Genomic DNA, 12,886 nt, shown 5'->3' with positions numbered 1-12,886 from the left:
CGCCGACCCAATGCGAACGAAGCACCAGAGTTAGATAGGCTCTTTAAAAATGTTCCTACCCAGTAGTCATGTCTCCTCCTTTCTCCTTTTAAATCCCTTGGACCTTCCGATACGACGGCGGCTTCATCGTCCTCCTAATCAACTTGCCCGCGTACGAGGAACCAGGGAGATGGCCCCTATGGCAAGCACTCGCCAAAGGAAACCCCTGGAAGGCTGGTCAGTACAGTGAATAGCTTTCTAGAATAGATTAGAACTTACAGTGTGAGTACAAAGTCGAGATCAAAGTACCTGCCCAGGAAAGGCACGGATCCTGCATAGAACAAGAAGGTGCCAACAATGGCGAAAATCATCGTCGGGTGCCAGGTCGTGATCTCAATGGCCACCATGAGCAGCTCGTTGAGAACAAGCACAGTGTAGCTGACAGCCACCATCCTGGGTCCGTCGACTTCGGTCAGAATCTGCGAGAGGCCCTGGATCATGCCACCCTGGTAGATGGACACAAATACCCAGACGAAGAAGGTACGGTAAGACAGCGAGCGGCCTGACGTAAGTTCCTTGTACAGTTCAGGGTAGAGGTTCGCGAGGTTCTCATCGACGTCTTTGTCCAAAACCAGGGACAAGACTGGACCTGCTGTGTAAACCGTCGCATATCCGACCAGAAGCCAGTCTTTGTACAAACCCTCAGGCTCGAATTTGATTGCAATGCTGTACATAGTCTGGCACACAGCCACGATGAGACCACGATGAATGACAAACTGGGCAAGCTTAGCACTCCGTTTGTAGCTGTTTCGGCCATGCCAGACAAGCAGCTTGGTCAAGTGACAGAACTGCTCAATGGAAAAATCGGCTGCGAGACTTGCTTGTCGCCCCTCCTTTCCGACGATACCAACACCAACGTCGGCGGCTTGGATCATCGACACGTCATTTCCACCGTCGCCAATGCAGCACACCCGCTTCTTGGTGTACTCCCGAATGAGCTTGGCGACTTCCGCCTTTTGGGTAGGGGAGCATCGACAGGCCACAACAGTGGGTAACAGTACGGCCACCGAGACGAATTCGGTTCGGAAATGCGTCAAGAACATCGCCAAGCTCTCGCCATCGATGAGCAGGCAGGCGTCAGTTTTGCTTCTCAAGAAGTCAAGGTGGTCTTGAGCGTTATCTTTCCTCTTAAGTTTGGTGACCACATAGATGTACTGCCCGCGAGCAACCAGCTTGGAGCTGACGGCAACACATCTTGCTGTTTCGACCTTGTCTCCCGTTAACATCCAGATCTTGACCCCGGCATTGCGTAGCAATTCCAAGGATGGTTTGACGTCTCGCTGCAGTTTGTCTTCAACTCCAGTCACGCCTAGTAACTCGAGATCACGCTCAAGATACTGTGAAGCAACTCGCTGCATCCCGGCATCACGGCCATTAATGGCCAAAGATGCTTCCTGGTAACTGTTGTAGAACTCGCGGTATTGGCCATTTGATAGCTTCTTGCGACCCACCACGAGAGTTCTCAGACCTTCTCGTGCCATGTTCGCCGTCTCCTCATCCAGCCAGTCGTTCGCAGCTACGATGGAGGTCATGACTGTGTCGGCACCCTTCTGATAAAACCATATTTCACCGCTGTCCAGGTTGGCCGGGGCGTTCTTCTGTTCGCAGAAGTAGACAATGATGCCCATACGTTTCCCCTCGGACGTGAATGGGAACACTTCAAGGACCTTCACTTGAACCAATATCTCGCCCGTCACCGTCGACTCCAAGGTCATGCTCTTGCGGTCACGGTAAGCAAGCCGAAGACCAACGGATTCGGTCCAGCGTACAATGGCTATTTCATCTGGTGACGACGCTTGGTATGATGTGACCGTCTGGCCGTCTTCCTCGTCGGTAGTGGGGGTAACATTGTGACACAACGCAAGAGCGAGCACGACATCGCGTACTCTTGAACCAATCTCACGCCTTTGCCGAGTTGCTGTGACGCCGGAAGTTGTGGTATAAGCCGAGGAAGGAGTGACCAGAGCTTGGTTGTTTGGGGAGTGAATCCATGTTTGACATAGGATGTCACTTCATCCATGACATCGTTAGCATAAGACACAGTCCCAACATGGATCTTCTTCATCTCCATGTCGTTTTGGGTGAGAGTCCCGGTTTTATCACTCAGCAGGTATTCGATTCGACCCAGATCTTCTGGTATAGTGCTGGTTCGGACTACCGCGCCAGGAATGCCTGAATCGCGCTGGATGAATCGAGAGTATGCGCTCTTCCCCATGTCTAGGTTGACTCGGAGACTGATGGGAACAATTGTCGAGAAGAGCACCAGGAAGCGCATGATTTTGATATACCAAGTGTTTCCATCTGTGTTACCAAATCCTTCCAAGGCCACTAGGATGACAGATAAGGCCAAAGTCAATGCGCAGAGGATCTTGGTGAGAGAGTTGATCTCATACTCAAGCAGTCCCGTCTTGGACCGTGATGGAGCAGTGGACAATGCAGACCGTGTCTGTGGTCCGGTGTACACAATGACTGCCAAAGTAATGGCCTGTGAGGCGATGACCGTATTCGCCCAAGCTGTATTGTCGATCGATAAGCCAGCCGAGTTGTTCTTATCTGGATCATTATTGCCATCGACATGCGGATTGGCTGCTTCTTGCCGCGAGGGCACCAAATCCACAGTCCCAGCAAACTCGTTAACCTTCTTGTCCGGCTTTCCTCCTATCACTCGAAGACGAACAAATTCTTCAAGAGGCAGGTTTTGCGTCAGGGGAGATGCCAGTCGTAGCTTCCAGTCTGTCTCGCCATCAAGTTGGTCTGTCCGGATGAAGGTCTCCCCAGTAGAGCTGTTTTCGCCACCTGCATCGCCCTGATCGACCCCTTTTCCTTTCCCTGGTGTTGAATCGTTGGCATCCGTGTCGACGAGTAGCGATTCCTCCTCGACGACTGGTAGCTTCGAAGGGGTATTAAGGTTTTCCACCGAAGAGCACTTTAGCACCACAACGTCGGCTGGGACACGTTGACCCCTGCTCAGTTTCAGAACGTCTCCCACTCGCAAATCGCGGGCCTTTTTGCTAATTTCGCGGACTGAAGACGAAGGTTGGCCACGGCCTTCGCACTGCATCTGCTCTTCCTCTTCTTGGATATCCGACAGCCGATCTCGGTCCTGACGCCGCCCCTTTTTCTTCAAGGTTGACGATTTCAGCTTCCTGGGAGAGCGTGACGGTTGAACGCTGCGTGAGCCGGGCTCGTCGAATTGTAACACGGCATATGCCTCCGAGTTCGCTTCATTGTCCCGCCGCCGCCGCTCGATGTCGTCGTATGCTTCCTTCCCCATTGTAATGAACAAAACAAAGGCCAGCGGCGCAACATATGTGGAAAGATAGCCTATCCTCAGGGCTGGGATAGCCTGTGAGAGCGCCACCAGCAAGAAATACATGTTGAAGAAGAAGGAGAATTCGTTGTATAATGTTACAGGTAAGAAGGTGAAGGCGGTGTATTTGGCATTCGATACGATATTCGGTGGAAAGCGGGTCGATTGGGTCGAGCCGACAGCCACAGACCTGGAGGCCGAAGGGTCGTTGTCCTCCTGCTCGCTGCCCTCATCTTCGTTGGGGTTGTTGGCGCTGCCGGTGGACATGAAACTGGGTAGCCGCATCGCCGCGCTCACCCGGCCCAGTCTGTCCTTCGCCACGGGTCGTTGTTGGCGGGTGCCGTGCTCGTCAGGGAGGGGGGCATCGTCGGCGCCGTTTCCGCTGCCGTCGGAGTAACGCTGCTCTTGACCGTCGTCGAGGAGACCCATGGCATCCTCGTCCCCGTCGGCCCCGTAGCCGAGTTCGCCATAGCCGCGGGTCGACCTGCCGCCTCGCCGCAGGCCCCCCATACGCAGATTCCGGAGCGCTATGCGTGGCGCTCTTTGTTCCGGGCTCGTCTTCTGACCTAGAATTTTGGCGGCGGTGGCTTCGGAGGCCGTGTTCGGGTCTAGTTCCTGGAGGTCGAGGTCGAGGTCGGCATCCGAGTCAGAATCATGGACTGGTGAATCTGGAGGCTCGGTTGCGCGATAAGGACTTGTTGGTGGCATCCCGTATCGGGTTCATGCCCAAGATGGATTCGATAATTGTGGTTCGGGTTGGAAAGCACGGGTACTTTGAATCAGAAGGTTCGGATTGGTGGAAGGTTGGATGTAGCTTGGCTGCAAATCGTCTGCAAGTGCAGTGCAATGAGTGTAGGTGTGGTATGGAGCAGTGTAATGTATTGGGGACACTCCTGGGTCCTCTAATGGGTTCAAGAAAGGTAACAAAGATGAAGAATGAGGAGTCGAGAGCCGTCGAAGAGGCTAGGAGTTTCATGCGACTCAGTGTACAGTAAATGAATATGTGGCAGCTTGGTGGGTAATGATATTTTGTTACGTCGTCGCGTGCTAGGCAGCCGATTACAGATACATGTAAGCTGTATCCTCGACGCCAGCATCAGACCTCACGTTGAAATCATTTATTATTTAATCGGACGGGTTCTTCCTTTGCGTGCATCAACCTGGCTGGGAATTCGGGTACTTGGGGTCATCATGTCCCCGACATGCCGGCCAGCCGCTTCCAGTGGAGTTTCATATGGTACTGCTACAGCTGAGAGAATGCTAATGTTAGCAGCACCTACCACTGCTACCCCCACTGTCAGCTGGGCAGCTACAGTAAAAGAGATCGCCACTAAAGATAAGCACAAAGGCAAGGGGAGCTGCCACGTGTGGCTAACAAATAAATGAATCTGTGGCGTATTGAACCATTATTCTTCTCTCAGTGACACTCATTATTGAATCGGTATGTATCAAACGCCGGCCTCTGGTTACTTACCTAATATCTGTGTCGCCAGAGGTTGTGAGTATGGTGCATCTATGCGCATTTGCATTTCCACGCCGGCTTCGTCGTGCACATGTCTCAATCCTAGCCAACTATTTTAGTATGACCTCGAGGAAAGACCATTCTTCACCTCGGCAGCAAGTGCTCGATGCTTCAGAGTTGCCAACTTGTGGATCATATAGAAGACGTAAACTGGGAGACATGAGTTTTTATCAATGAGCTGAGATAATAGGTTAATAAATATACGAGCTACCCCTATTCGAGCTGGGGTATTAGAGGCACATGTGGCTGCGTTTGTATGCCTTCGGGTGATTGATACTAGGCAAACTGCTTGCAACTTGTATCAAATGGGCCCTTCTATTCTCTTGCATTCTACTAGTCCACTAACTCTGGAACACGAGGCTATACTCCAAGGCTAAAGTATGCATCCAGGAGCAATGCGTCGGGCATGGGGAGGTTAGCATCGCAATGAATGCTCTGCGGAATATTCCACTATCAGAGCCACTTTTACACCTGGACGAGAAATCACCATCTCCGGGCCGTGATCCATTTCCAATCGGAACATTTAACACTGAAATTGGAATGGCCACTACTCACAGTTTCTTCACCCCAATGCAATGCACTCAGGGAGGTTTGAGGTCATGTCGAACTCTAATATTGCCTTTGTGTCCAGCATCATGTTGCGTAAGACTTATAGAATCCGTTGCATTCTCACCATTCCCATCTTTTCCTCTCTACCCACCGGGTTCCTTCTAGTTAAACCCTTTCTTGCCTTGGGTGACAACAATTGATAAAGGCATTCTTCCACCTCGGCCTCCAATATTGTATACGTCAATAATAAGTCGTCTTACTTCTATCCAACTCCTACAAAGAAGCGGCAGAGAAACGATTATATATACAGTATGGTGCCTCACCACCACAACCATGTCAGAACCGGGCATTCTATATCCATGTTACGGCATGTCCTGGGGGCGTTAGAAGTCACCAGAGAAACCATGGGCAAGAAGAGCAGCAGCAGCAGCAGCTATAACTCAGATACCACCAAAATCAGGGTGGAAACATGGAGCTGTTGCAGTATCAACCCATACACGGGACTCACGTGTGATACCAACAACGACAAGAGATACCAGTAAGTTACTCTCGGCCTCTCCACCCCCCCTTATCTTCTCGATGCCTGCATCTTGCTCCGGTAAATCAAGACTACTAACTGGACACAGCCCACGCTGCTGTCACGTCTGTGGACATGATACCAAGGAATGCACCTCCTGCTACAACCGGCAGGAGATCTGGACGCATTACCCCAACGGCCAATGGGTCTCTCCGGGTCCAAGATCGCTCCCGCAAGGAGTAGGTGACACGTCCGATAGGGGTGATTTGGTGCTTTCTCTTGATACCACCCTTGTTATATAATTGTTTTAATGCCAATTTTTAGTTCTGCCAAAGAACGCCCGGTCGAGCCTCGATCTTTCTTATATATATATTCTCAGCGACATGGAGGTGCTAGATATGTCTTTTTCGCAGTTTCTGAGAGGTCATACATTGTAAACAGAGTGAAGAGTGTAAATACTCATTGCATTGCCATCGTTTTGGACTCAAGTATCCAGGTCAATATACAACCTCCTTGTGTCTCATCTGAGAACTATAAGTGATAGATGACAGCATTTCATCCAGGGCTGTACACCTGAGTATGGACGTCGGCCCGAGTACCGAGGACTTAAATGCCATCTTTACGCATGGGGTGAGAGGGATGAGAAGCAGGGGCAAAATATGGCCATGACGATACATTAGGAACTCCTCCCCATTTGGTCTCATCCGCTAGGAGGCCAATATAAAATCTGACAAATATTAGGTACTTATATCGGTCCATTGCAGGAAAGTCCAAGCTTACATAACCAAAACTCGCCCGATTGTTGAGATACCATATTTCTCTGCTCCTGCCCCGTTCCTGATTTGGTTCACCCTAGGGGAGCATCTGTTTGACAGCGACTACTGTCATATATATAAACTTTGAACTCTACCACAAATCTATGCCCCAGAAGCAGGGGTACAGACGCCCATTCAGGGTCTGTTCGCGCGCTCACCCCCATATCGGCTGAGAGGTTGATCGATGTGCCTTGGACCGGGCGTGTGGGACCTTGGATCGACAAAAAGATCGCCACGCTGGGATCCTTCCAAAACCGAAATGGCATGCGCAAGAGGGAAATGTGTTTCATACGTGACAGCCAAACCTCTAAGTAATCGAGGCCGGCCACAGTCGATGATTACAGCACCGTGATAGACATTGTTATTTGCTTATGTATAAGGGTATCTTTTGTCAATCAAATAAGTACACATGAAAACCAATCACCTGAACGCCGTTCCATAACGCAAGTAGACCTCAGAGCATACGTGCAAGTATGGTAATAGGTTCAAAACCATATCTCAAACGCCCCAACGAGAGCCACCATTATACAATCCTTGCGGTTGCGAATGTTGCAGTCTTTGCATCCCCTCTTCGGTCTTCCCTTTTCCCCATTACAGTACCGCCTTTTTCTCAGTGTAGTGTCATAGCCGAATTTGTAGAAGTTGCTCCCAGGCCGTTTCTTCCAAATTACAGACCAAAACCCATTAAGCAGATCCTCGGTGGATCCGACGAGTAAAAGAAAATTACCGTAACGAAAGACGATGGCTGTGCCAGTACCGCACGACGACTGTAAAACAAAAAGGTCGAGGGCCGTGTAATTAATGAGAAGTTTGCCGTATGGGACAACTTGAAGTCGGATCAACAGGTGGTACGACCCGAATGCCATGAGAAGAAGTGGTGGGACCAAGCACCGCATCTCAGATGTCGTGCAGCCTCATATTGCATTCTTAATTGGATGGGCCCAGAACCTCAAATATGTCACCGATGTTGTGCACCGGCTCCTCGATAGGTCTGCCAAACGCCGCTACTGACCGCTTGTTTCGGAGGGGCGAAGGTTCTAGTAGATCTAGACCTGGGGACTCTGATTCCATTGTTTCAAAGATGGAAGAAGCGGGCGAGAAGCTGGGCTGTGACGTAGCGGGTGAGCTGGTGGCTGTGGTATTTGAGGAAGGAGGCATCGAGAGTCCCGAAAGATAGGCGACAAGAAGGTCGCGAAGGTCCGGGGAGGCAGTGGGCGAGGGTAGTCCCCAGGGCCGGCTGATTCTCTTGTAACCGCGGTTCATCTTCTTGCTGCTGTTGGGGGGACGAAGTTGCCTGTTCCAGGGCGAGGGTGCGGGCCCTCGGTTCCGGCGCCGAAGAGATGCGGTTGCTCTGTCTTCGGCGGAGCTCCGTCTGTTCCTCGGGGAGAGCGAGGTAAGGAATTGGCGGGATTGGCGGGAGGAACGAGGCGACGTGGGCGGCGACGGGAGTGTGGATGCTGTGGACTCAGGAGAGAGAGGACGCTCGAAGAAGTCGATGGCCTGAGAGACAGCAATGTTGCCCGAGATGGTGGAGTTGGCCTCTTGTAATAAGGCCTCCATCTGGTTCTCGTCCAAGTCTGCCAGCAGCTCGAAGACGCGGTCGACCCGAGGGCCGCTTACGGTGGTGAGACTTTCCGAGCATGATGAGTGGTTTAGTGAAGAAGTGAGACGTGATAGTCGGGTTTGTTTGTTTGTTTGTCGCTGTATTGGGAAGGGGAAAAAGGAAGCAAGTTGTCTTTGACCCGCTAGCCACGAGGTGGGCGGGATGGAAGGTGCATCAAATGCAATCTGTAGCCGGATGCAGCTGGAATGGAGTGGTGGGCGCGAGGTGGGTGAGAGGCGGCGGTGATGATTGATGATGATGTTACATCGGAAATGAGGATGCGAACTTGACAGGCTTGGAAAGAAGGAAAAAGGGTGGATATCCTCTTCATTAGTCTACCTTTGTTCGTGACTGTTGGCAGGCTTTATCAAATTTAATGTATCAAATCAACTGATCCAGACCCATTGGAAACCCCGAACTTCCCCTGGCTTGGCTAGACATTGGCAAGGTTCAATATGATCAAACGCATATTTTAGCATGAGGGACGCTGGAGACATTGACAGGCTAAGACTAGGTTGCTAGAGTCCAGCTCCCGCTAATGCAGGTACCGTTCCTGACCGTTCGTCCCTTCGTTTGCTGCCAGTCGCTGCTATTCTGAATGTATCCTAGATAATAGCATTCCCTCGTTACACGTAAAGTGTCTAAGCCTCTCCAAGCCTTCAAGGTGGCTTCTCCTAGAGTGCTTGCACCGTGATTGAGTTCATTGAAGCTATCACTGACAATCAATCCGAGTCGCGTCGGGTAGAAACGCGTCGGCAAGAGTCCCGACTTGACGTGCTCCTGCAGGGGCGGGTTCGCGTTAGATTCAATAGTCCGATGCCGTTCCCTTCCCAATCACGACGTTCGTGTGTTGGCATGAATGGTATGCGACTCAGTGTGGCTGACAAGTTGTTTCACCTTGTCGCCTCCGCCGCATCTCAACAGAGTTCATCAATCATTGTCGTCTAATCTTGTTTCAGATCCATTTGACTAATTGATCGGATTCATCTCATCACAGCTTCATCATCGCTTGTCCCGGTCCCGCGTTCGTTCCACCTCCCTAACCAGGCAGCCGGCAAACGGAGAAACCATTCAAGTACGAGGATGCAGTCTGCCGAAATCAAGCGGCAGATGCGTTGACTCAAGTATTATTTCTGGCTGCTCTCGTAGTGCTGACCTAGCCTACAAGATTCCCACGATTGTCGCCAAACGGCACGGCACTCTACTCCACGCCGCTATTTATGTACAGTGCCGACCAAGTGGAGCCTTTGGCGCATTATGCGGAGGGGCCAGTCCCTTTCATGATCGCAATGACTTACCCCTGGATTGTTGTTGTTCGGTGGGTGTCGAGCTTCAAGTATACATAACGTATTATTCTGGGGCAAAATACGTGAACAAGCAAGCCACTCGCAGACTCGAATCGCTGGATAAATATATATGTACCTTCGCTATCCATAGCAGAGGCGCATAAGAAAAGATTTACACGAGGGCCCTTGCGGAGGATCATAGATGCATACCTAAAAACATTCATACAATGATTCGGGGATTAAACTGTACTGTAGATCAACTATGTAAGACTAGACTGACAGCCACTGTGGTTGCGGCGCTCTTCGTCGTTGTCATGTCAGTCAATCATACCATTCCGGCTGCGATTTACAACTAGGCCTACTTCCAAGACAGTCGTGTCCGTTTCAGTGCCGCAATGAAGGCAGGCAAAGGGCCAGGTCCAGATCAGGCTCTCAGTTTGTCGAAACCCTGCTGTTCTGCTGTGATGATGATGCTATGACAGATAACAGGCATGTCTGGCCCAACGCCGTCGGACATGGCTTGGCTAGATCTTATGCGGACAACAGCGCAGTTCAGTGCGACTGGGAAAAAAGCCAAAAATACGATGATGCATGGGGAGATGCAAAAAGGAGTCGGCCGACCTTGTAGCACTCATCCACCACCGCTCATGAGTGACGTTCTGACGTATGAACCTTAAGTCTCCCCGCCGACTACTGCGATTCCCAGGTCACGGTGAATCTGGAGGGTCTCCCACAGTTAGTCAAGCATGTCGCTTGGCGCCCATCGCTCTGATGCGCCTGCTGAGCCTGTGAGCAGCCCGATGGCTTTATATAGCGCCTTGCAAAAGTTACACTTCGTTGTTGAAAGCCGTCTGTAGGTTTATTGCCCGAATGAGGCCGAGTGGGTGGTTCACTTGACAGAATTAGATAGTCGGAAAGTATATATCTCTAATCCCTTCCCCCGAAACATCCATCACTCCCTTTTGGAGATCTCCTCATGCATTTCGGAAAGCGAATTCCGTTGGCTATCTGCTTATCGACGTGCAAATAAACGTAGATGGTGCATTTGGTTCTGCGACGAGCCCTGGGTTTATCGGGTTCGTGTTTACTCGGATTCCTGTGGTCGTGAGCTAAAAAGTAACCATGACGAAAGGGCTGGGATTAGAGATATATACTTTCCGACTATCTAATTCTGTCAAGTGAACCACCCACACCCACCAACCTTCTTGCTTTCACCTCTACACCTAGACGGGACCACAACATACTGAATATACTTTTCCATGTCTTACATCCTCGCCCCGAGCCAGCTACCGCAAGGTTGGTGCCGCGTAATTCCTTCCGCCATGGCAAGTGTCTTGTACCCCAATGGGAGGCTAAAGAGGATTGCCGCGGCCACTTTTACCCCTTTACTCCTACGAATTCAAGCTAGCTTCTCTCTCATCTCTTTGTCTCTTCGGTCAATACCGCGAATCTGGCCCGTAACCAGCTTGGTGTTTCTCTTTTTGACATACATACTCACGTCCGACCAAAGCAAAGCTAGCTAGCTCATTGGCTGGCTGGCTATAGGGGACACACAAGCTCCGCCAGCCGTCTGTTCGTTCAGCTTCCCTAGCTTCCCCTACACCGGGCCTATCAGCAGAGAGAAGGGAGAAAAGAAGGAAATAGACCCCTCCGTATAGACGCGCCGCAGGACCCCATTAGGACCCCTGTTTCTTTCAATCTCGCGATGCCACCCGTACTGTTCACCCACGCGCTCCTGGTCGAGATGTTGACAGGCCACCCAACGGACCATCTCGACCCTTTCCCGGCTTCCGTCCCACCGGCCGCCGCTCCCGCAACCAGCCAAAATAACCACAACAACTTATTTCACCTGTGGCGCCGGCAGACATCCTACTTCGACGGCGGCAGCGACGACAAGGACGCAATGGGCGCGGCGGCCGAACGCGGCGTCTACGGCGGAGTGGATGGTGGTGGGTACTACGGCGGCAGCGGCGGCGGCGGCTCGTACCTGAGCACGGGCGCCATCGTCGGCATCGTGCTCGGCTGCATCTTCTGCCTGATAGTCCTGGTCTGGCTGTGCTGGTGCTGCGCCGCGGTGGGGGGCCGCGGCCGGAGGCGACGGGAGTGCGACGACGGGGGGCGGTACTACCGCCGGAGGAGGGACGGGTCGTCGTGCTCGTACGTGCGGTCGCGTCCTAGGTACGAGAGGGGACGCACGCTTGTCGTCGAGAACAGCGTTTGCAGACCCGAGCCTGTTGTTTGTAACGGGGGCTGTCGGGGCTGCAAGTATTACTGATGACGAGCTCGGCCAAGTCTGGCTGGGTTCTTTGGTTCATAGAGGGTTATTTGTATAAAGGACATGGTGGATATACTAGGCATCTGGGATACTTGGAGTACATGTATCATGAGGATATGACGAGAAACGACTTTATGTTAACTATTCATTCGACACCTTATACGGTTATTATTGACTTATATTTTCGTATTGACTGGAGACTACACTTTGTTCAGGTAACTTCCTGCACCATCTCCCTGCAGCCATCGTTTATCGCCAAACTCCATCTCCTTAAAAACCACCCCCTAACATCCCAGCTCCGCGGTTCCCAGGGCTGGCGCAGTCGGCGAGTGCTGCCAGGTCGAAGCCCAGCAATAGTGCATTGTGTAAGAGTGCCGTGAAGATGGCCGTTTGGGACAGCGGGCGCGCGTTGGCGTAAGGGTCGGCGAGGAAGAAGGAGGAGGAGCAGACGGAGGGGCAATACCGGGATGATGATGGGGATAAGGTCCCCGAGGCTCTGCTGCTGCTGCTTCTAAGAGGGTGGCAACGACAGGCCTCCTACGAACACTCGTTCTGGGTTCAACCGGCTGCTCCCAGTAGAGTCCGTATCAAAAAGGGAGGGGCTGTGGTCGTATTCTGTGGAGGCGTTGTAGATGTCGGTATTTGGAAAACGGTCCCGTAATACAGTAGGATTTGATATAGAGACCACCTGGAAGGGGTCTCCGAACGCCAAGTCCACCCCCAGAAAGTCTAAAGGGTCAACATGGTCGAGAAAGGAGAAGTCGCCGCCAATGGCATCAGTAACAGCTTGTGTTTCCGGGTGTTGCTGCTCATCGGCCACATCAGCAGCAGCCGGTGTCAGTAACTCGGCGCCGCCATGTTTTCTTTTATCAGGAGAAGTAGTGGTGACGGCAGCGGCAGCGACGCCACCTGAGAATTCCATTCCATTGTCCTCCTTGGGTCGCAACTCTACGTATAGAGGCCTGGCATG

The 12,886-nt window shown here is 51.8% G+C and overlaps 4 protein-coding genes across 4 annotated transcripts; 1 reads left to right on the top strand and 3 right to left on the bottom strand.

The window, feature by feature from the left end:
- Positions 1-176: 176 nt before the first annotated feature.
- Positions 177-4,057, bottom strand: PG994_008730 (phospholipid-translocating P-type ATPase; the record flags this gene model as incomplete). The annotated part of the gene is made up of 3 exons (XM_066860139.1): positions 177-213; positions 259-1,944; positions 2,001-4,057. 3 exons carry the CDS (start codon positions 4,055-4,057, stop codon positions 177-179), a joined length of 3,780 nt encoding a protein of 1,259 aa, XP_066713728.1.
- A 3,622-nt stretch (positions 4,058-7,679) lies between these two features.
- PG994_008729 (uncharacterized protein) lies at positions 7,680-8,394 on the bottom strand (the record flags this gene model as incomplete). Its single annotated transcript, XM_066860138.1, has 2 exons — positions 7,680-8,329; positions 8,373-8,394. 2 exons carry the CDS (start codon positions 8,392-8,394, stop codon positions 7,680-7,682), a joined length of 672 nt encoding a protein of 223 aa, XP_066713727.1.
- A 2,952-nt stretch (positions 8,395-11,346) lies between these two features.
- Positions 11,347-11,916, top strand: PG994_008728 (uncharacterized protein; the record flags this gene model as incomplete). The annotated part of the gene is made up of 1 exon (XM_066860137.1): positions 11,347-11,916. The coding sequence occupies one exon, from the start codon at positions 11,347-11,349 to the stop codon at positions 11,914-11,916; it is 570 nt and encodes a 189-aa protein (XP_066713726.1).
- A 511-nt stretch (positions 11,917-12,427) lies between these two features.
- On the bottom strand, positions 12,428-12,838 carry PG994_008727 (uncharacterized protein; the record flags this gene model as incomplete). The annotated part of the gene is made up of 1 exon (XM_066860136.1): positions 12,428-12,838. One exon carries the CDS (start codon positions 12,836-12,838, stop codon positions 12,428-12,430), a length of 411 nt encoding a protein of 136 aa, XP_066713725.1.
- Between the last annotated feature and the right edge of the window lie 48 nt (positions 12,839-12,886).

The sequence above is a fragment of the Apiospora phragmitis genome (assembly GCF_038363925.1).
Source record: "Apiospora phragmitis strain CBS 135458 chromosome Unknown utg000008l:1.0-3514335.0:1.0-3519231.0, whole genome shotgun sequence".
Lineage (NCBI taxonomy): Eukaryota > Fungi > Ascomycota > Sordariomycetes > Amphisphaeriales > Apiosporaceae > Apiospora > Apiospora phragmitis.
Note: the sequence above shows the minus strand (reverse complement) of the source record. Positions and strands in the feature narration are given on the sequence as shown.